This window comes from Diceros bicornis, chromosome 9, assembly GCF_020826845.1.
Source record: "Diceros bicornis minor isolate mBicDic1 chromosome 9, mDicBic1.mat.cur, whole genome shotgun sequence".
Taxonomy (NCBI): Eukaryota; Metazoa; Chordata; class Mammalia; order Perissodactyla; family Rhinocerotidae; genus Diceros; species Diceros bicornis.
In genome coordinates this window covers 18,128,255-18,151,347 of record NC_080748.1, presented here as the reverse complement: position 1 = coordinate 18,151,347, position 23,093 = coordinate 18,128,255, and the positions used below count along the sequence as shown (strand labels likewise).

General features: G+C 36.4%; 1 protein-coding gene across 6 annotated transcripts in view; it reads right to left on the bottom strand.

Annotated features, from left to right (window-relative positions):
• NBEA (neurobeachin) overlaps window positions 1-23,093 on the bottom strand; it is a 696,720-nt gene that overhangs the window by 48,522 nt on the left and 625,105 nt on the right. For all 6 annotated transcript variants that reach the window (XM_058547999.1, XM_058548001.1, XM_058548000.1 and 3 more), the window contains one exon: window positions 11,011-11,163. In XM_058547999.1, the coding sequence (XP_058403982.1) occupies window positions 11,011-11,163 (153 nt within the window). The remainder of the gene's footprint in view (window positions 1-11,010; window positions 11,164-23,093) is intronic.

Genomic DNA, 23,093 nt, shown 5'->3' with positions numbered 1-23,093 from the left:
CTTCTACACTAGAGCAAGAATATTTCCCAGCCCTTTCTCTTATTGCTTCAAAAATCTGTTCCTGCTATTGAAAGAATTCTCCAAATAGAGTTGCATGTGTTCCAGTGGACAATCAGAAAATCTTATTGCTACTTCTTTTGTAGTGTTTATGCTAGCTTCTCTTTATGATTAAATTGAAGTGATAGGTATTATCCAGTGGCAGATTCAATTATTTTAAATAAAAACAACATAGTTTTTTAAAATGTTTATTTTGGGGGGCCTTAAATTATTCTATTACTTGATTGCTTATTGGCTGTATAATCTATAATAATATTTTCCATTCCCATTAGCACCATCCCAGTCTCAGCTCTCTGCTCTCTGCATGGGCTAGTGCAACAGACTTGGACCTCTTTCTCTAATCCAACCCATCTTGCACCCTTCTGGTGGAGCAGACTTCTGAAACCATCACGCTCATATTGTCATCCTCTATTTCAAATCTTTCAAGGTTCCTCCTAGCATAACACATTCAGTGTAAACTTTACCTGACCCCTAAAGCCTTTCAAACCTTGACCCCACCCTCCCACACTATTTCTTCAGACTTCATACATATCCTTGGCTCCACAAGCACAGACAATTCACAGCCCCAGGCACACAGCAGCTAGTTCCACCGTTGAGCCTTTCTTGCTCCCTTCTCTTTAAGGAGAACTTTTTTGTCTTCTTTTTCAAGTCATATCCATCCTTCTTACTCAAGCCCAATGTTTGTTTCCTGAGTTCTCCAGCTCACACTATATGAATTCTATGAATTTCTATGACACTTATCATCAGTACCCTCCTGTTTAAAGTAAGATAATATATACAAATTTACTTTTGTGAAAATCAATTTACATATAAATTGTAAAGTGCTATACAAAGGAATGGGGTTATTACCAATTAGCACTTAATTGTTTCAAACTTGCAATACTGTATCCTCAATTAGAATATAAGCATTTTGAAGATAGGGACCATATCTAATGTTTCTTTTGTATTTCCCACAGCTCCTAACCTGGCATTAAATAATAAATGTTAAAGAAATATTTATTGGTTGATTAATTAAGCAATGGGAAGGATGTGTTGGTCACAAGAGAAAGGAAGAAAAGAAATGTGGGAGTGGGGAAAAAAGCTCATTTATTCATTCAACAAATATTGATTGACCATCTGCTATGTGCCAGACACTATTCTAGATCCTAGGATTACAGCAATGAATAAAAGAAACCAAAATCCCTGCCAGAAAGTTTACTTTGTAGTGGAGGGAGACCAACAAAATCCACAATAATTAGTAAGATACAGAGTATGTCAGAGGGTGATAAGCGCTAAGGAAAAGAGAAAGGCAGGGAAGAAAGTTAAGGAGTATGTATGGATGGGGAAGAGATGACAATTTAGAGAAGGTGGTCAGAGAAGGCTTCCTGGAGTTTGTGACAGTTGAGGACTACAATGAGGAAGTGAACTGTAAGGACATCTAGGGGAATAGGATTTCAAACAGGGAACATTCATTCATTCATTCATTCATTCAATATGGAGCACCTATTATGTGCCAGGCAGTGTTCTAGGCCCCAGGGATAAGGTGATAAACAAGAGAAAATCTCTGATCTCCAGGAGCACATCCCACTGAAATGCAAATCAACAAGGTAAACATAGTCTATCCAATCTCTCTCCAACTCCAAATTACTGACCATGTGTCAGACACTAGCCACGGAGGACACACAGATGAATAAGCATTCCATGTCCTCAAAAAGATCACAATCTAGTGGAAGATAAACACGCTGACTTGAACTTTTCCTGCTGCTTAAATTTCTACTAAAACTCTAAGCTGACAATAGGCACTACCCCCACCCCCATTCCATTCCTAGCAGAAATTGCTAAAATGTAGTGGATCTATCTCTGCTGCTCTGGCCATCACCATTCTGCATCCTCCCAGCCCCACCCCCACCCCCGCCCCTTTATCTGGCTCCGTAAGACTAGACAAATCTGAGGGAAAATGGTCACTGTTAGGAAGCTGCCAAGGGAGACTGTTGGCTCTAACTTTAAAATACATCCAGAATCAATTAATTTCTTATGACCGTCACTGCTACCACCCTGGTCCCAGCCACCACCATCTCTCACAATATCTCCTGATATTGTGAGAGATATGCCTGATTCCACCCTTGTGTCTCCATGGTTCATTCCCAACACTGCAGCCAGAGTGATCCCTACAAAATGTCAGCAAGATCATGGCACTCTTCTGCTCAAAGCACTGAGATGATTCTCCACTTCACAGAGTAAAACCGCAAAGTGCTTACAAGGGCCTTCAAGGCCATGCATAAGCTGGCCCCATTACCGCTCAGCCCTCTTCTCCTACTGTGTGCCCTGTGCTCATTCTTCTGTAGCCCACTAGCTTCCTTGCCAAGCACATCCCTGCCACAGGACCTTTGCTGTACATGTTCCCTCTGCCTTCAATGCCTTTTCTCCAAGAGAGTCACTTGGTTCACTCTCTCACGTCCTTTAGGTCTTAGTTCAAGTCTCACCTTCATGATGGGGGGATCCTGACCACCCTCCCCTGTACCTGACCACCCTCCCCTGTATTCCTGATCTCCTTACCTCGCACTACTTTTTTTTCCACAGTATGGATCACCTTCTAACATACTAGATATTTTACTTATTTATTTACTGTTTATTGTCTGTCTCTCTTTGATGAAAAGTAAGGTTCATGAGGGATCTTTGTTTGTTTGTTCACTGGGATACTCCAAACACATGAAACAGTGCCTGGAACACTCAGTAATTGTGTGTTAAATGAATGAATGGATTCTAGAAGCTGCCAGCATTTACTGTGACTGTATGTTTACTTGTCTGTGTTTCTAACTAGAGTGTGTGCTCCTCAAGGCCACTCACCGTGTTGCCCATGCTTGTGCTTCCAGAGCCCAGAGCAGCATGAAGTGTATAAAAGACCCTTAATGACTGGGGTAAATGAAGGAATGTCTCTACTTTAGTTTTCTTTCGAGTAGGATCCATGTCCAATCATTGTGTTTCCATAATTCCTTGCTCAGAGCTGGCTCTCAATCAAGATTCAAGGAATGAACGAATCCCCAGTTTCAGAGATAAGGAAGACACTGAAGCTCCAAGAGATAAGGGTGCCTTATGTGTTCCAGGAGTCGTGGCTAACGCGTGGCAGAGCAGGCACTCAAACACAAGATACCTATCCCAGTATTTTGAGTTGCTGCATAAGACTTCCCAAAATTCTTATGTTATGCTATTTGCTTAAAATTCTTTTTTGAGCAAGGTGTTTTTTAGTATAACATACTCCCAATGCAAATTTTACCTAACAAAAAGAGACTTTTCTTTAAAATATGAAAATCTTATAAAGGATGTAATACGATAAAAGCAAAATTACATTGAACTCTGCTTTCTCTGCCTCAATGCCCTGTGCTCTGCTCTGCAGACTGAGAATGTTCTGCATTTGGCCCACCAGCACCAGGAATCTGCTGGGTTGAGGGCTGGATGAGATTATCAGTGCATATCGCGAAAGGCCTTTTTCTAAAACAAATTTAAAAACAGGGCTGATTATGATTGATGAACCCAGCATTAGGCTAATGTTATCAGAGATACTTTCTATTTCTGTCCTTCGTGACGAGGTCAGATTATAATCATGTTAGAAATGAACACAGTGCTTTATTAATGTTTCATGAGTAAGTCGGTCATAATCAGCCTGGCTTGGTGTGGATAAATTAAACCAATTCTCAATGTATGAACTCAATGCATTTAGAATTTCTTGAAATGGCTACTAAAAGTGTCTATATCACTTTTCCAGGCTTTCCAATGAGACCAAAGTTTGAATTTCACAGTTCTTCAGTGATACACAATCCTTCTCACTGTATCTACAAAACATAAACAACTCTAATCAATTATAGATATTATTGCCCATAAGTAAAAAAGCAATAATGGACTAAAAGAAATACATCACTAAAAACCAAACATGTTTCATTTTTAAAAATAAGAAAAGGAATTTACGTTGTAGACAAGTAAAGGCTTCTACAAGTGTACCAAATACCTTTTCAATTGCTAGCATGGGATAACAAAACTGACCACTTATAATCAATGATATCATCCCTTTTTATAATACTATTTTTGTCTTCTTTGCCTTGAACTTCTTAATGACAGCTTGAAAGAAAAAGGAGGAAATGCTCATGGGTACAGAATACTAATCCATACAAAGAGATGAAGGCTTTTACCACTGTGAACGTCATTTCTTTGGGATATATGACATTTTCATTTTATACTTTAGGCTCATTACAAAGAACTCCTTCAAATAACTGAAGATAATCCCAGTCCAAATTATAAATATACTAGAGCACATTTTCTCTAAACCTATTTCGTAAGAACTAAATGCTATGTGAGTTATCCAGCCAGTATAAAGTTAGAAACTTTTAATGCTACAAAACAATATAAAAAATAGAGGTTGTATTCATGGAACTCATGGAAAATTTAAACACTTCTATATTTTCTATTACTACCCAGGCTTTGTCTATTAGAGAAATATTCATCAAATATTCCTTCAGGAAATAAAGGAGACTTAGATGATTGGTTAAATTTTCTAGTTTTAACACAGACGCTTGACATTATCTCTCATGATATCACTATGATCATTTCCCATCAGTATGATAGGAAAACTGACGAGAAGTTCGAATAAAGGAAACTACGAACAGAGTGCTGTGAAGGGAAATTTCAAGCTGAGGAAAAGCAGTACAGGAGACACTGAGAGGAGAGCAGCTGTAGACACACATAGCTCCGTTTATAGGGTGTCTTTTGATGCTTAAGACTGTTCCCAGAGGCAGGAGTTTCTGTCTGTCCTTTAGTTCTAATTCTGATGCAGCCAAGAATGGCAGCTATGGATGTAGACCTTTGTTGATAGACACGGTAGCTTTCCCGTTCTATTCTGTGAGCCCCCAGGGGAAGAAGACAGAAAGAAGAAACGCTTCTCCCACCTATTAAGCCACCTATTAAGTGCTAGCTAGGCACTTCCTACACAGGACCTGTTTAACCTAGCACTGCATCCCGGTGCTGCAGAGAACCAAGACTGGGGTGGCTTGATTTTCCCAAACATGCAGAATTTTGTGTAAAGTCTTTCACTCCATGGAGTAAAGGTTTAGTTCACAAGTCTTACCAGATTCCTTAATGCCTAGAAGATAACAGGAATTTGGTTTAGAATAGAGAAAAACCCCAGGGCCTTGTTTCTTTCATTTCTTCACGAACACAAGTTGGAACTTACTACTTATAATAAAAGTGTACTATTCATTTCTGAAAATGTTTTATGATATTTACCTCTCATATTTTAGTCAGTTATAAAACTTAATTCTTTCAAATATGTGAGAACAAATCTTTGAGGGACAGTTACTTCACCATATTATATGCAATTCTTACAGTTCCTGGTACCTCGTACACACCTGACTTGATGAATATGTATTTACAGTGATACTAAATAGTGAGATTTGTGTCAAAGGAGCACTGTCTTTTGCCTTAGTTACCGTTTGCTCACGGTGCTGCAGCAGATAGAAAGACGAGATATAAGAGGTAAGAAGCATATAACAGAAGTCAGTTCTTGAACTGGTAATGTTAGTATCAGGAGTAAATGATTTCTTTTATTTATGTGCAATAGAAGTACTCAGAGCAATTATAAATAAAAAAATAATTTATTACTCAAAATTTGCATTCATGTATTTTATTCTCTTTTAAAGTAATAGGGAAAATCTATTTCAGAGTTTAAACTGTCTTTACAGTATTATAATCATTTCTCAGGCTATATCTTTCAATGAATAATCTGCTAATTCTCTTAAAATCTGAATAATATGAAACCATTTGGTGAGAATCAGGTATTTCTAAGGAAAAAGGTTTTAAAAAAAACTTATGTGGTAATCATATGAATAATGAGATAGGCCAGAGGGCTGCTGATAAAAACTGAGTTATAAATCTGAGTCAAAATTGGGTGTTTGGAGGTCATCCATACATAGATATAGATAGTCTGCAAATAACAAACAGGTAATATTCCAAAGTTATTTTATAATTTGGTGTTTGGAACATATAGTGAGTAGAAACAGTATTATTGTATTGGTTCTCAAGTCAATCTATAAAGGCATATTTCATTAAAATCATAGGTGAGGTTTTAAAGACTATAAGTGCGTCTGGGGGACATTTCATTGAAAATTCCAACCTGTGATGTAAGGCCTGGTAAGTAAGAAAATACACCTGGGTTAAGCCCTTGGGTAAGCCATTTTGCTTTTCTGGGTCTCTGTCTCCTTATTCAAACAAAGATCTGTTCCAGGTCTAAAATCCCGTGTGTGACTCTAAAGTTTAGAATGTAAACTGATGCCATTCTCTCCATTTGTAGAGTTGAAGAATAGCCTTCCTCTCACACCTGCTGGGCAGTGGGAGCTGGGACTTCCTCAGCTCTAAGCGGAAGTTTTACCGGCTGGGAAAAGAGGTAGAAATAGGATCACGGAAGGTCAGGTCTGAATAGCTGTTGGCGCTGGAACATACTGCTGGTTTGGGGTCAATATCCACTCATCTCTTTCTTTTCCTGGTACTGGCTTTTGGTTAGAAGACTTGTTTCCTTCCCTTCTCCTTTTCTTTCTTTCTTTCTCTCCACTGCTCCTCAAGCCACCACCTACTCTACCCTGGAGACTGTGGATAAGAACATTGCCACCGTGATAAACAGGTAATATCTGGCAAGGTAATTTACCATACTAGGTTTCAGGAAAATTCATATCTCATAAGATTTTTTGAGGATTAAAAGAATAATGCACCTGAAGCTCTAGCAGAGTATCTAACAAAGAATACAACTGAATAAATGGCATAGGCTATAAGCACTATTGTTTCCATTATTTTCTCTTGGTCAACCTTCATCTTGGGATGACTCAGGACCATCACAGGGGTCTGGGGGAAGGTGACTAAGAGTAGGGTTTCCATCTTGATTTGCAGCAGTTGCCAGCAGTAAGTCTTGGAATGAGGAAAGCAGAGAATAAAATGTAAGCAACTACACCAAGGAAGTAAGAAGAGTGTCCCAGGCCTGTCATATATCTGTTTGTATGTAAGGAGAGGTATAAACTGGGTACTGTCTATAGCAACATTCCACTCACTGAGGGCAGGATCTTGTCATTTCATGTTTCAGTACATAACTCCCAAATCTGGAATTGATCAGACATTGGCCAATAAAATCTGAGGTGGAAGATAAAGTCACTCTCTACCCAAGCTGCAAAGTTTACATTTCCTCAAGGGCCTCAATTAGCACTTGACTGACTCTCTTTCTCTCTTTTCTTTAATGAATCTATGCAAAAAGCAGCCTTTTTGTTCAGTTTCTGTAAAAAAATTTTTTTTGAATAACTCATTTATCATAAGGCCTTGAAAAATTTCATTATCTGGTTTTGTAGACTAGAGTTTACAAGCAACAAATTCTAATCAGTATGGCTATTAAAGGGAAGAGTGGCAATAGCTGACAATCTAAGGAAGAAAACAGAAAAAAAGAATAGATATATAATTATATCACTTCATAGAATAATAATGGGTACTCATGATAATAAAGAGAAGTTGTTTCATCCTTTGTATAAGAGGGTAGGGAACCAAGTAGTAATAAATTTAGAAAAATAACCTAACAATGCTTCATACAAGTTCTCACTTGGCTATAAAAATCTAGAAACTTCCTTTATCTGGAAAGTTTATGTAGTTGGACTGTATTACTACCCATCATACGTGATGAATAAAGCATTGTGATTTTTCTGCAGATTTAGTCAAGGGTATATGGTCTTGCTTGTTTAGTTTATATCAGTAGTCATTATCTGATAGTTTCTTATCCATAATAATTATCTTTCCTACATTAAAAAAATTCTGTGTATGATGCTGCCTTGGGGATTTGCTTTTAGCAGCACACCTGTCTTTTCTTTTTCAATTAGGCATATCATTAATAAAATTACAAATTCTGGGGGCATATGCACTTCTTTCACTAATGAACAAACACAAAGGTTGTGTCTACAATGAATCACTGCTTAACATTTTATTAAAATATATCTAAAAATGTTTTAGCATCCAACAAGCCCATAAAGAGATACTCAATATCATTAGTCACTAGAGAAATGTTCATTAAAACTATAATGAGATATTACTTTACATCCACTAGAATGGCTACAATAAAAAAAATCAGGCAATAACAAGGGTTGGTGAAGATATGGAGGAACTGGAACTGTCATACATTGCTAGTAGGAATTAAGAGGGTACAGTCACTTTGCAAAAACAGTTAGGCAGCTTCTTAAAAAGTTAAACATAAATTTACTATATGACTCAGAAATTCTACCTCTGGGTACATAACCCAAAGCAATGAAAATGTATGTCCACATAGAGACTTGTATGTGAATGCTCATAGCAGCATTATTCAGAATAGCCAAAAAGTGGAAACAACCCAAATGTTCATCCAATGATAAACAGATAAACAAAATGTAGTACATCCATACAGTGGAATACCATTATGTAAAAACAGAAATGAAGTACTATTATATGCTACAACATGGATGAACCTCAAAAACTATGCTAAGTGAAAGAAGTCAAACACAAAAGAATATATATTATATGATTCTATTTATATAAAATGTCCAGAAAAGGCAAAGCTCTGGAGATAGAAAGTAGACTAATGATTGTCAGGGGCCAGAGGTGGGCACAGGGAGTGACTGCAAATGGGCATGGGATATTTCTGGAGTGATAGAAATGTTCTAAAATTAGATTGTGGTGATGGTCACACAATTCTGTAAATTTAGTAAAAATCATTAAATCATACACTGAAAGCAAATGAATTTTATGATAAATAATGATTTTTTAAAACATTCATAAGGTATCCCCATTTTATAGATGGGAAATGTGAGGGCCAGAGATGTTCCATAATTTACCCAGGGCAATGAAGCTAGTAAATGGCAGGCCCAGATTTAAAAGCAGGAAATTTTTAAACTCCAAGTTATCCTCTTTCCAATATATGAACTGGCATTTACTCATTATTACCACCCACATGAAACCTTCTGTTCAATCAGTTGAGTTTGACAGCATAAGCAGGAGAAAATCTGGTACAACAATTTTTGGCTACTTTGCTTGCAAAATGAAGGATTCATTTATTATCATTACTAATAAATGATATGAACCTAATTAGATGACATGCTGAAATCATTGAGATTATTACCCCTACATGATTCATTCATTCAGCAAATATTTACTGACCAACCACTCTGTGACAGGCACAGTTCTGGGCTCTAGAAATACACAATGGAATGATGTGACTGAGAGATACGATATGTAGCAGGTTTCTAGGGTTGAATTTGTAGATCTGGGTGTCCTTGCACTGAAGGTATAGTCAGAATTCAAGTATGTAAGGGTAGTGTGGTAGCAGACTACAAATTCTAAAAATAAGTATAGATTTTTAGAAGTATGTATTACTGAACTATAAATCCTTCAAATTAAAAATATAAATTGAAGAAATAATCTGTTGTTCAAGGAGACAGTATGAAATCTCCATATATCTGAAACAGCCAGTTTACAGATTGAGAAGTGAGAGAAATGATATACAAAATTCATGCAATACATTATATTCCAAAAGTGGAGACTAGATTGCAGATTATCTATACAGTGCTTTCAAACATAGGTCTATTACAACAGCAACAGCTTTCTAAAATAAAGTATATTAAAAGTAAAATATTTCTTAGAGACAGGAAACACAGGTCCAAAATAGCAGAAAGTACGTGACTGACAGTGAAGTCCAAAAAAAAAGAGACACAAAATCAGGGGGTCGAGGGAGGAACCATATATTGTATGACCCTGTTGTTGTGAAATATCCAGAATAGGCAAATCTATAGAGACAGAAAGTAGATTCATGGTTGCTTAGGGTTGGCTGGGGGAAATAGGGAGACTGGGGAGATGATAAAGGGTAATGGGTTTCTTTATGGGGTGATAAAACATGTCCATAATTGATTGTGGTGATGGTTGCACAACTCTGTGAATAGATTAAAACCCACTGATTTTTTTTTTACTTTAAATGGGTGAATTGTATGGTATGTGAATTACATTTGTGTGATATATGTGAATTATATAACTCTTCTGAAGGGGAAAAAAAAAAAGGGACTAAGGGATATGTGAACTCCATTGCAATATGCGGACCTTATTTGGATGCTGATTCAAATAAATAAGCTATAAAAACAAAATAAAACATATTTATGAGATCATTGGAAAAAAACTGGGAGTGAGTGAAACAGGGTTAAAAAATATATTTTGGGTCATTGATTTTATTGAAATAATGCCTCAATTGACTAAGAACAACAGTACACTAGAAAGGTTGTTTGCTAAAGTGGTTCATTTCTGTACACCATAACCACCTTGAGATTAAAATCTCCTTAAATGTGGATAAAAATATACTAAAATGTATAAAATTCCCACATGCAAACATTTTTTTATTCGCACACCCAGACATCTGTTATACAGATTTAAAAAGTAATGACATTTTCTATCTAAGAATGATTACTAGATAGGTGTTCTCTTAAAGTCAAACATGTGACATTTTAAGGTATGGTTCACAGCTTACAATTTCCTATATACAAATATGTTCTAAATGTAAATTATTCTGTTTTAAATAATTTATGAGTGAAAAAGAGGACAGATTTAGTTAGTAGACAAAAATAAGGAATGGGCATTCATTTTAAGCATTTTAGAATAGGTTATATTAGTCAACAGATGCTCATCTGATTGTCTTCTCCTAAGGGAGCAAATATAACTGAATTACCATTCCTTTGTTAGTCCTCATGAAAGAAAAACCCACATTACAATAAGAACGCTGTCAAAAGACAACACTTAAAATGCTTTCTATTTTTTTCCTTAAATTTTTAACCTTGTATTTATAAATGTTAAATGACAATTTATTAATAATTAGAAACAAAAAAAAAAACCCTACAGAATATTTTTACTTCCTGGTGACTGCTCAAGCAAAAACAAAATCTCTCTTACCATCCTGTTGATTCGTACAAAGTCTTCAGGTTTTTTTGCCCACGGGGGAAGATCAACATCATTTACCACCACTTCATCTTCTCTGACTCCAAGATGATATCCATTACTGTTGACAAACATCTCTGGTAGGTAATAGAACTCTGGAATTAGTTCCTGCCAGGAATAAAAATGTAGCATATTAAACCACTTTAAAATCAGTTGAATAAAACTATTAATTTATAACTTAACTATAAACTAAATTAAACAACTTCTTTACTTAAATCCAATATTTTGTTACTTAATTCTATTCTTCATTTAATTTGTTTTAGAGAAGAGTCTAAGAAGAGAAGACAACATTTTTCTTGAACAATTTGCTCGACAATTTATATTTAGAAGATTTTCAGTCTATCTCGCCACAAGTTAGTTAAGAGAAATGGGTTATAGAATCAATGGTAGTTCACAATAGCATTAGTAAACAAACGTATAAAGCTATATCTACATGTATGCTGTTCAACAAACTTTTCTGAATATTATTAATGAAATATCCAAACTCAGAAAAAAAGATTGCTGCAAGCATTGGTTAAAAATCATGTAATATCTTCTACTTTTCTTTTTGACTATACTGGCAATTACAATACATGATTTTTATAAAGAGATTCATAGTTTTATTTTGTAATTTTGCAAAATACATTATTTTTATACTTACCACTAAACATAATGAAGAGATGATATGCAACTTGATAATAAGTTTTAAATATTTAATGCATGCCATCTGAATAGTAAGTTCTTAATAAACTGGATACAAAGACAACTTGTGTTACGGGTATGTAAGTACAGTATTAACAACTGGGTCCAAGGCAAACTTGTGTTTGATGTACAATGTCTAATAGGTGGTTTATGCTACTTTAGAATAAATCTGATACAGAAATGAACTGATTTTATGACCTTAACAGTTTTTACTGTTGTTCTTTATTTTTAAAAAAGAAACTAGAGAAAATGAAAAGAAAAAAACACTCTAGTTTTTACATATACCATCCATACCATGAAAAAATACCAATCTTCAAACATCAAGATGCGGGTTAAATTAACTTTACATTATAAAATGCAGCAAGGACATTTATTTGTGTAACATGATCAACACTGATGGCATAGTACTTGAAATTTGAATCTCACTGTGGTCTTCTCTAGGAATACATAGAAAAATTGAAAAAAAAAAAACAGCAGACACTGAGTTCTTCAAATAAATTGGATTCTTCAGCCCAAGAAAAGCATACACAAAAGCTTTCTCTTTATGTGTGCTCCCACTAAAACTAACATTTATCTATTATAGCATAAGTGGGTGTTTATCTTAGTAATGATCTGTGAGAATTTGATCATTATCCATTCTTATGATGATAAATGTGAACCATAAGAAAAATACAATTTTTATTTTCTCCAGCATTATGGGAGCATGAACAGATTCATATAAATGAATTTTCTGGAAAAATGGAGCTTAGCCTTTTAAGAATCATAGTTATTCTTCTATTTAAACCATTAAAATAGAAATTTTTCTAAAATCCATTACATAATTTCCTGATATTTATTTATTTATTTGTATTTATTTATTTATTTATTATATTTATTAAAGTTTGAGTACCAGGCACTGTAATGGGTACTAAGAAAACAAAAAACGAACAAGACATGGCCTTATCTTCAAGTAATTCATGGTCTGGTCTATGGGGCAGGTGTATAAACAGATGGTTATAATACACGACATAACAGCTATGAAAGAAGTATAAACAACATGCAAGGGAGCATAGAGGAGAGAGCAGGGAACTCTGGGCAAGTCAGAAAAGACTTCACCAGAGATGGGACACTCGAGTTGACCATGGCTAAGATAAAGACAGGGGAAAGGGGCAGGGAACCATCAGGGAGTATTATCAAGGAGTGATAAGAACTGAGTAGGGGTGGAGTATAGGATGTATTTGGGGATATATCAAGATAGGGGATGAGATGGTGGGAGGTATACAGAGCCAGATGATGAAGGAAGTTTTACGCCAAGGTGGGCTGTCTGGATTTTGTCTTATTGGTAATAATTTTAAAGAAGAGCTATTCACATGATCAAATTTGTTTTAAAGCAAGACACTGGATGATAACGTAAAGGACAGATTGGAGAGGGGAGAGATTAGGGATATATGTGTGGGCAGGGAGAAGGCGAACCAGCAGCAGCAAGGAGAACAGGAGGGAAATGGGAGGGCACTGCTAGCTGTGGCGAGGAAGGGGACATGTTATGGAACCTTATCAAGGAGGGGTAATCTGCAACAGAGGTGAGGATGAGTAAATAAAGTTGTGGATCTGGGCACGAAAAAAAAGAGAGGGCATTAGATGGCTCACACTGAGAGGCAAATGCACATTAACAATAAACTATATAAACTATGTAAGACATCAAGGCCACAATGAATTGTGGGAAAGGAGAATTACAGTGAAATTTATATAAATTAACGCAAATTTTCAGTGACTTGAATGTGAAAGGGGAAATTGAGAAGAGGCTGAAGGAAAAACTGATAGGTAAACAAATATCTTTATTTACAAATAATGATACAGCTTAGTTGGAAGATAAGACAGGGGCTAAGAGGCGCTTCAGCAATATTCTATCAGCGATGATTACAATGAGCTCCATTTCGAGGCCGGGTAAGCATGACAGTGTATATCATATGGCACTGAAGAAGCAATCTGCTAAAGGTGTGTGCTCACTGATTAGCAGACAGAAGTAAAGTATCACTGCTATTCTCATATATTTGTACTCAAGCAGAAATGCATAATTGTTAAGATTGAATGTTTCTATTTCCCTAAAATTCCAATGTTGAAACCCTATCCCCTAATGTGATGATATTAGGAGCAGGGGTCTTTGGAAGGTAATTAGGGTCAGATGAGGTCACGAAGGTGGAGCCCCCAAGAATGGGGTTAGCATCCTTGTAAGTCTTGAGAGAGCTCGCTTCCTCTCTCCGCTATGTAAGGACACAGCAGGAATACAGCCCTCTACGAACCAGGGAGCAGGCTCTCACCAGACACAAAACCTGACTCTGTCGGCATCTTGATCTCAGATTTCCAGCCTCCAGAACAGCGAGACATAAATTTCTGTTGTTTATACGCTACCTGGTTTATGGTAAAATATAGCAGCCCCAGTTGACCAACACAATAATTATTAACTTATTTCAATGCATTAAGATAAAACACAATTTTCTTTTCATCTTGCTCTCACTGTTTGGGAAAACATGGGAAATTAGTAAAAGATGTAGAGAAGATAAAGAACATTGCTATTTGCACATTACCCATTTTATATATGACACTGAATAGCAATAGCAACCTGAATGGTATAAGAGGGGGAAAGGAATGTGAGCTCCTGCAGTTGCTCTGCGTGGAGGGTGATTTATATGTAATAGGCTCACATAAGTAAGGGATTTCCCTTACTGCCTTTCATCAGTTATTTGTGTTCATGTCCTTTCTCTAGAACTAGACTATATAAGCTTCCTTGAGGACAGAGAGGGATATATATCCACACAGACATAGCAACAAAGATTTATGTTTTATTTACACAGCCCAAAGAGTCTCAATTTATCTTCAACTGTCTTGGCACTCTACTGTTTTTCATATATATTATTTCCCATTCTTTCCTGTGGAATAGGGTCATATAAAATACATGGTTATTATTAACCTACTTACCACCATAATACTATTTCACTGAATGTCATTAAATTAGATTCACAAAGGCATAAGAAGCCTAGGATTTTATATTAATAACAATTTGGGCAAAAGCAGATTTTTGAGCCTGATTTTGTGAGGGTTATATTTTGTTGAATCCCTCATAGCTCTCAGTGCTATACTTTGTATGAAGCAGGTGTTCATTAAATATTAAACTATTGAAGATATTAGATAACGTTATTTTAAGATCACTAACAATCTTCTGGGGAACATGCAGATGGTTGGAAGAATGCTTCAAGACAGGAAAAGAGCCAATGGAGTACTTTATTAAATAAAAGAAAAATAATGAACCCAGAAATAAAACTTATACCTTTTGAGGTGAAACTTGTGCAGCCTAAAAAAATATTATCTTGCTTATTCTAGTTATGGTAAAAAGTTCAAAAGTGTAAAAGAGTTCAATTTCAATTTAGAAAAAGTTGGTTTTAAAGTTGCCAGCAAAATTGTACCCATACTGCATAAGTGGAAGAAATAAGATCTACTTCATTTTAATTTAAGCACTCTGGAAAGTAGGGGCTAAAAGCTGGTGGCAACCAAGAAGAACAAAGCGAGGCCAAGAAAGCCCTGCCCTGATGGTTATTTAGAATGGCAGGAGGAAGAGTATTTCAGCAGGAACATTCCGGAAGGCTTTAATCAGGGCCAGTCATGAAAAAGCAGCATTACCGGGGCCTTCAGGACGACCCCTTAAGTGAGATGTGTTTCCCCACTGCAGTCCTCATCTGGCCGGCCAGAACATGGTCATAAATTAGGGTGTTAACTACGATGTTGGAGTAAGCAGTTAGAGGCTTGATGTTTGAAGGGATGGAGAAACTCTCTCCGATTTCCCACAGTGGGAACAGTCGTAAAACAGACACATTTTTAAAGCAAATATGAAGAAATTCCTGAAGCACAGCTTATTTGCAAGGACCCTAGAAGTTTCAGAAGACCAGAGCTATAAGTGACTAAAGCTGTCTAACCCTGAAGTCCCCAGTGGGAAATTTATTTCTTTTCCCTGAAGGGGAAGAAAAATCACAAAAAGTCTTAGGAGAAGTTGCTCAAGCAGCAGAGTGGGTGCACATTTTCATGCCTCAGTTTTATTGTTTTTAAGTCTTATTTCAAGTAGCATTGTTTATTTAAAGTATGTAAATGCAGGATGTCAGTATATAATTTACATTCACATTTATATTATTTAAAAGATTTGCTTATTTAAAAAAATAAACATAATGAATAAGAGAGTTTCATCCTTTGAGTCAACTGTTATGTTCAAGAAGATGACTGTATCCGGGCTCCAAGACAAGGGATCAGCTAAAATGTGACCTCTGGTCATTCGATCTTAGAACAGCAGGTATGATTTACTTATATCTCACTGTGTCTTGGCACTGTTCTAAGTGCTTTACATACATTTTCTTAATTTTTACAAAAACCTCATGAGGTGGGTTTTCTCATTCTTCCCACTTTGTAGACATGAACATGGAGGAAAGAAAGGGTAAGGAATTTGCTAAAGACAACACTGCAAACAGGGGCTGAAGCCAGCAATCAAACCCAAACACTCGACATCCAGGGTCCCTGCTCTTCAATTCTCTATTTCGCCTTCTAAAGCAGCAGCCCCGTCATTCTATATGATTTCATTCTGTTTTGATTTTCTGCATAGCAACTATTATTTTTTTAAATTTATTTATGCTTCTGTGTCCCAATGTAATGGAAACCCCGTGAGAGTAGGGATCCTGTCCATCTTGCTCACTTGCTCACACCACTCACCTGCTAAGAACGGTGCCTGACATAATAGATACTCAATATAAATTTGTGAAATAAAAAATGAATCAATCATTGCTATGTGTGTATCAAATCATGAATGTTAGGCATGAAATACTGATAAAAAATTATTGAAGGCCATGGCTTTCAAAGTTAGTTAGTTAAATCAGAGGTGTTCCGAGTTACCAGTGAGTTGAAGATAAGGGAGAGACGGCGCGGGCAGAGAGTTTTTGGTTTGTCCCTCCCTCTACCAGGGAAGTGTTACTTTCTGTGTGTTGGAATCAAATTGACCCGAGTTTAAATCGGATTTTGTGCCAGCTTGGGCAAATTTCTTAACCTTTTGGAAAAGAATCAGTTTCTTCATATGCAAAATTGTGATGATGATAGCAACTAATTCACGGGGTAGATGTGAGGATTACATGGGGGTAATTGTGTAAAACAATGCATTTCATAGTTTTATGCAAAAAACATTTTAGAACCTATTCACTCTATCAATATTTTTTTGTTTCTTTAAGAGGCAGATCAAAAATATTACAGCTGAGTTTACCCAGCACCAAAGTACATCCCATAATCAGTAAAAAAGCTCTGTCACTCTGGATATTTGTGTTTGAATAAATATCTCTGTAGACATTTCAGATGATTAAAGTGCTTTTACCAAATATATGGACTAACTTACATGTTACCTAGGCTAATCAGATATATTTTTATAAGTTATTTGCACTTCAGATTTGGTTTTGTCTAAATACACAATCAGATTGAACTGAATGGCATAAACCAAACTAGAACTTACAATTTTTTTAAAGTAGTAACTTGTAGAGTTTTTTCAAAGATCCTTGTAACAATCCCTCTCTTCCTTTGGCATTTGCACTTTACCACTCCTACCATAAAGAAGTGGAGTCTATTTCCCCTCTCTTTGAATATGGGATGGCTTATTTCAACACACAGAATGTGACAAAGTGGCACTGCAAGGCTTCCAGAGATGCCTAAAACTTAAGAGGCCTTGCAGCTTCTGTCTTTGCCTCCTTGGAAGCCAACTATCACCTTGCTGGAAGGATCATGTAGAGAGACTGGCACGCCTGGACAGCCCCTAGCTGTTCCAGCAAGCTCAGATGAGGCACAAAACAGGTGAGTGAAGCCATCTTGGCTTCCCTGGTCCAGCCAAGCCACTCCAGCTGTCACTGTGTAGCACAGAGATGAGTGGTCCCTGCTGAGTCTTCACTCCAATTACATGATTGTCAACAAATAAATAATTGCTGTTGTTTTAAGATGAAGTTTTGGGTGATCTGTTACACCGTAATAGATAACTGAAACAGAAATTAATGTCTGGGAGTGGAGTGATGAAGTAATAAAAACTTCAAACACATGGCATTGGCTTTGGGACTGGGCGGTAGGCAGAGGCTGGAAGGACAGTGAGAAGCCTATTGTTGGAGTCTGGGAGATCAGTAAGGAAGTTGCTATTGGAAGCAGGAGAAAAGCAACTCATGTTATATAGTGGTAGAAAAATTAATAAGACTGGTCCCTGCAAAATTTCAAAGATAGAAAAAGTATTCAATGAACTTGTGCTTCTGGTTAAGGAGAGTTCCAGGCAGAATGCTGAAAGCGACCATGGGTTTCTTTTAATGGTATATGGATAAGGTATTATGAGCTAAGGAAGAAACTGTTCAGTTTTGAAGCAGTATTTAGAGGAATATAAGGGCCTAGGACAATCTCATCAGATTCTCAAAATAAGAATGAGTTCAGGACAAAGATCTAAGGCCCTGCAAGTCAAGTGCGGCCATAGAGTAAAGGGTGTGCCTGTAAACCCCTTTACCAATGCTCAGCAAAATTCAAGGTAGTGGTTTGTAGACCTACTCAGCTACACAAACGGATTCTAAGAATCTTAAGAGCATTATAAACAGCATCCTAACTCACAGCCTGAGGTAGAGAATATCCTGTCTCAAAAGGATTTGTGAGCGCAAGTCCTTTCTAATAGTGAACTATAATTTGATACACAGAAATTCCACAAATTTTTAAAGTTGCTGTACCAACTTGGGCAAAGGAGGCCTTGACCCCAACTTTCTAGTCAGGAGGCTTGTGGAGAAAGCTTCTCAGGGACTGCTGTGTACCTTCCATATCCCCCTCTTTTTGTACAGAGTGTCTGGTGTGGTTACCTATTTGTCTTACCACTTTGTGCTGAATGTACACAGGACACATGACTTGTCTTTTTAGTTTTTGGGTCTCCAAATTAGGAATTTCTGCACCTTATCTGTATCTGGACCTGATATAGATAATGAGATATTAGGTTTTGAGCCTGACACAACAATGGGATGAGACTTGTGGGGAACAAGCTGAGTATATTTTGCATGTAGGAGGAACATGAATTGTGACTGGAGAGAGGACTTTAGTAGATTGTTTCCAAAGATGGCCGTAACAATCCCTCCAACCTCCACGCCCTTTTGAATGCGACTTTGCTGCTCATTTCATCAGGAAGTGGAGTCCATTTCTCTTCTCCCTTAATTTGGGCTGGCCCTGTGACTTGCCTTGATCAAAAGAGTGCTGTGGAGGTAACAGTTGTGACTTCCAAGCCTAGGCATTAAGCAGCCTTGCGGTTAGCATTTTTTTATCCTCTTGGTAGCCAGTCACCATGAAAAAAAGTGTGGTGATCTTCTTGGAAAGACTATATAAAAAGGGAGAGGACCAGCCAGCCCCCAGCTGTTCCAGGCATCTTTGCCAAAGCACCAGACATGTGAATGAAGTCATCTTGAATACTCCAGACCCAGATGGGCCACCCTAGTTGATCCCACGTGGATCAGAGACAAGCTGTACCTGACGAACCCTATTCTGATTGCAGAACTCTGAGGAAATAAATGGTTCTGTGTTTTTTTTTTAAAGCCACTAAGGTTTGGGGTGATTGTCACATAAGTATACATAACTAAAGTATAAGTTGATTAATCAGTTATTCCAAACTAATCCAATGACTGGATATGATTACATGATCATGCAGAAGAATTAAAGCAGCATACCATCCAATGAATAGAGCACTGGAAATAACTGAATAGACCTCAGTGCTAGTTCTGGCTTCCTCCTTACCTACTGTGTGATCTTAGGCAGGTCACTTAATATCTGTGAACCTCCTTTACGACATAGGGATGATGGCTCTCTCAAAGGACTGTTTGAGGACTGTATCAAACCACCAACAAAAAAGCATGTTTGAAAACTAAGGAGAATTATTGAGAAGGAACGAGTTCTACTATCATAACCTGTAAGTGTGCACCTAGAGAGGTAGTTTAGGTACTCGCCTGCCTACTTAAACTAACAGCTCTTCTGCTTACTCTCCTCCCATTGATAGATTTCTGTTAATCAGCTTCTCTTTAAGGAAAGAGTGCAAATAGTTTAAAATTTCCTAAATGAAAAACAGTTCAGAAAGACACCAAATATTATTAAAGAAATGGCAAGATTAATATTAGAACAGGCATTTTGTGTCTATAACTGTGATTTCTAGGTTATTTTAACAGCTATACTAAAGCACCCTGGTACAGTTAATAGCATTATATGCGTTCTGTCAATAATAAGAAAATATCCTCAAATACAATTTCTAATTTACAAGCTTATGACAAGTTCAAGCTGCTGAGAAATTGGACTTGAAAGTATGTCTTAGAATGATAGAAGACCACTATTAACACTATCATAATTGTATACCTATTGCATCAAACCTGACATTTCAGTTTAATATATTTCAGTGAGAGAGCATACAAGTTTATGGCTTCCCAGTGAAATCAAATCCAACCCAGACATTTTCACTTTTCTAATATAATTCACTGCAAGGTTTTAAAGCTGCCATCTCTTTTATTCCTTTTTTCCAAAAGATTGATGCCCTGGCATTCGTTAATTCCACGAGAGCTCATAATGGGTCAATGAGTCAGTGGTGAGCACCTCCATTAACTGTATTAATTTACACTATGTCACCTTAATGACATTTTGTCACAGCTACCTTTTCTGACATCTACATAGCTATTCAAAAGTAATATAACAACTTTTGAAGGCATTAAGGAAAATTAGTATTAGAACTTCAGTAAGTTGAATGTCATTGTTACCAAGACTATGCTAGAGGTGAGAAATGAAAAAAAAATAAAGTAAAAACTAACTGGCCCGACTTAACTCAGGAGACCTCGCTCCTGAAAGGTCACTTCACCAACACTCCCTCTCTGCCCAGCTTGTACTCATTACCACAGGAAGAGACTGACATTAATCAAGAGAGACAGAATAAACCCACAACTCTGTTCTGGTTCTCTCTCACATGATTATCTGACTAAGTTAGTAGATATTACAGAGATATTTTTCTTCAGAAATGGAAAAACATTTCTTTAAAATTATATCAAATGCTTTATTTTAACAGCTTTAGGGATAAGAAATCAAAAGCTTAGGGTTTAATACACGGTTAGCAAAACTGTTCTTACTCTTGGTAACATATTCTTCCCTGCTAAATCAGGTATTCTTTTAGAGGGAAAAAAATACTGTACACTTTAATCAATCTATTTAAACACAAATTTAGAAAATCTCAAGTTACCACAAGTATTACCAAAAAAACTTCTCTCTAACATGCCCTTAATGAGGACCCCAAAATTCTGATGCTTAAAGGGAAAGATTGATACATTTGGACACGCACAAACACAAAAACATAACGGAAACATAGTAAAGCTGAAAAACTGAGAAATCATATTGCAATGCAACTGTCTGCAATTTCAAAGATCTTTTTCAAATCAATAGGAAATAGAAATATGACCCAACTGAAAAATGGGCAAAAGATACGAGTAAGTTTACAAGTCAATAAACATACGAAAAATGCTCAACTTCACTCATAATTAACGAAATGCAAGCCAAAACAAAGATGACTCCATTTTTCACTCACCAGATTAGCAAAAGTTACACTATTTATCATAATAGTGATGATGGGTGCATGGGGAAGGAGGCATCCTTACACATTGCTGTAAGGAGTGAATTATATTTGGGAATGATGGTTGGCAATATCTTTCAAAATTAAAAATGTATAAAGCCTTTGAGCCACCAATACCATTAACAGAAACTATTCTTTACACATATACACAAAGTTCATCAAGCTGTCTGTGCAAGGACGTTGACTGCAGCCTTGTGTTGTACAGTAACAATCAGGGGGAAAGATAAACTACTCATCAATAGGAAATTGTGTAAGTAAATCATTGTATATTTATGGAAGAGTCTACATGGAAAGATATTCAAGATATATTACCATAAAATATGAAAGCTTCGGGGGTGGTGGTAGGAGAGCAATCCGTGCAATGTCAAGTTGGGGAAATGAGCTTCTCATGAACTAATTAAGTTGGGGGGATGGGGAGATGGTATCTGTTTGTATTCAGTATGGCTGCTTGAAGATAAAATATAAAAAAACTCCCAAATTAGTGATAGCCACATTGGTCTTTGTCCTTGATGATGTGATCCCAGGAGCCAAAAGAATACAAGTAGTAACAAAATGTAAATGTTTCTGAAAAGGAGAATCCAGCAGATTTAGAAGGAAAAGACTCATATGGGCATTGGTTATCAGAGACTGACATGTAACTTGGTGAGATATTTCGTGATGAAAAGCATCCATAAAGTTCTCAGGATACAAAGTAAAGCCTAAAACTCTATCTATGTACATAAATCAGAACGACTGACTCTGATGGGTGTGTGGGCTTGTGAGGGTGAATCTTTGAATTAAGTTGAAAACTCAAGTTTCTTTTTTGTGATGATGTCAAACAAGAGTGAGCAGGCATTTCCACTTGAAAAAGTTTGATATAATACGGATGCAGCTCTGAATTAAGATATAAATAATCTTACATATGATAGGAAGCCTTAAAATATAGATAAGAATATTTAATTCACATATGAAATGTTTATTGAATGTTTTTTTATGAATACTGTGCTAATTCTAGGACTCCTCATTTTCTGTTAATCCTCAAAGTGTTACTAAATAAGAAACGGACTCACTCCCTGATTTCATGGGTAGTAGATCAGTTTAAATGATGGTTTATGGATATTTTAGAGTTTAATTCCTCAGTGAGGTTATGTCTGTTAGGAGAAAAATGTGGGCCTTAAAGAGTTTAATATAGTAAGGATGCATATTAAACTATCTTATTTCCAAATGTGGGTATGTTGCGTGCATAAATTAATATGCATTTATGCAAACTTTGATGGCAACAAATAAAACACACAGATATGCTACATACTACTTGGATCCATTTCCTTTGTTTTCTGCTTTGGAAAAGAACTGAATAAAAGTTGTATTCACTCAATTTGCTTACAGTTCAGTAACACTATAATTGCCTTTTAAAAACCTTTGCAACAGATAAGCATAAATATGTAAATGATAATTTTGACTTTAATTCATTGCCTTTTGTTGGATTAAGACTCTAAATGAAATGACACTATAACATTTTTATATTCAACAGTATAAGTGGCAGTGACCGGAAAAAATTTGCCTTGAAGAAAAAGGGCTTAAAATAAGAAACACATATACCTATGCAATAACCTGATCAGATAATATTATCAGGAAAAAAATGAAAAATATGAGAGAACAAATGTATTTTATTGTTTTGAATACAACCTTTTCTTTTTTTTTAACAAAAGCCCATAGAAATGAA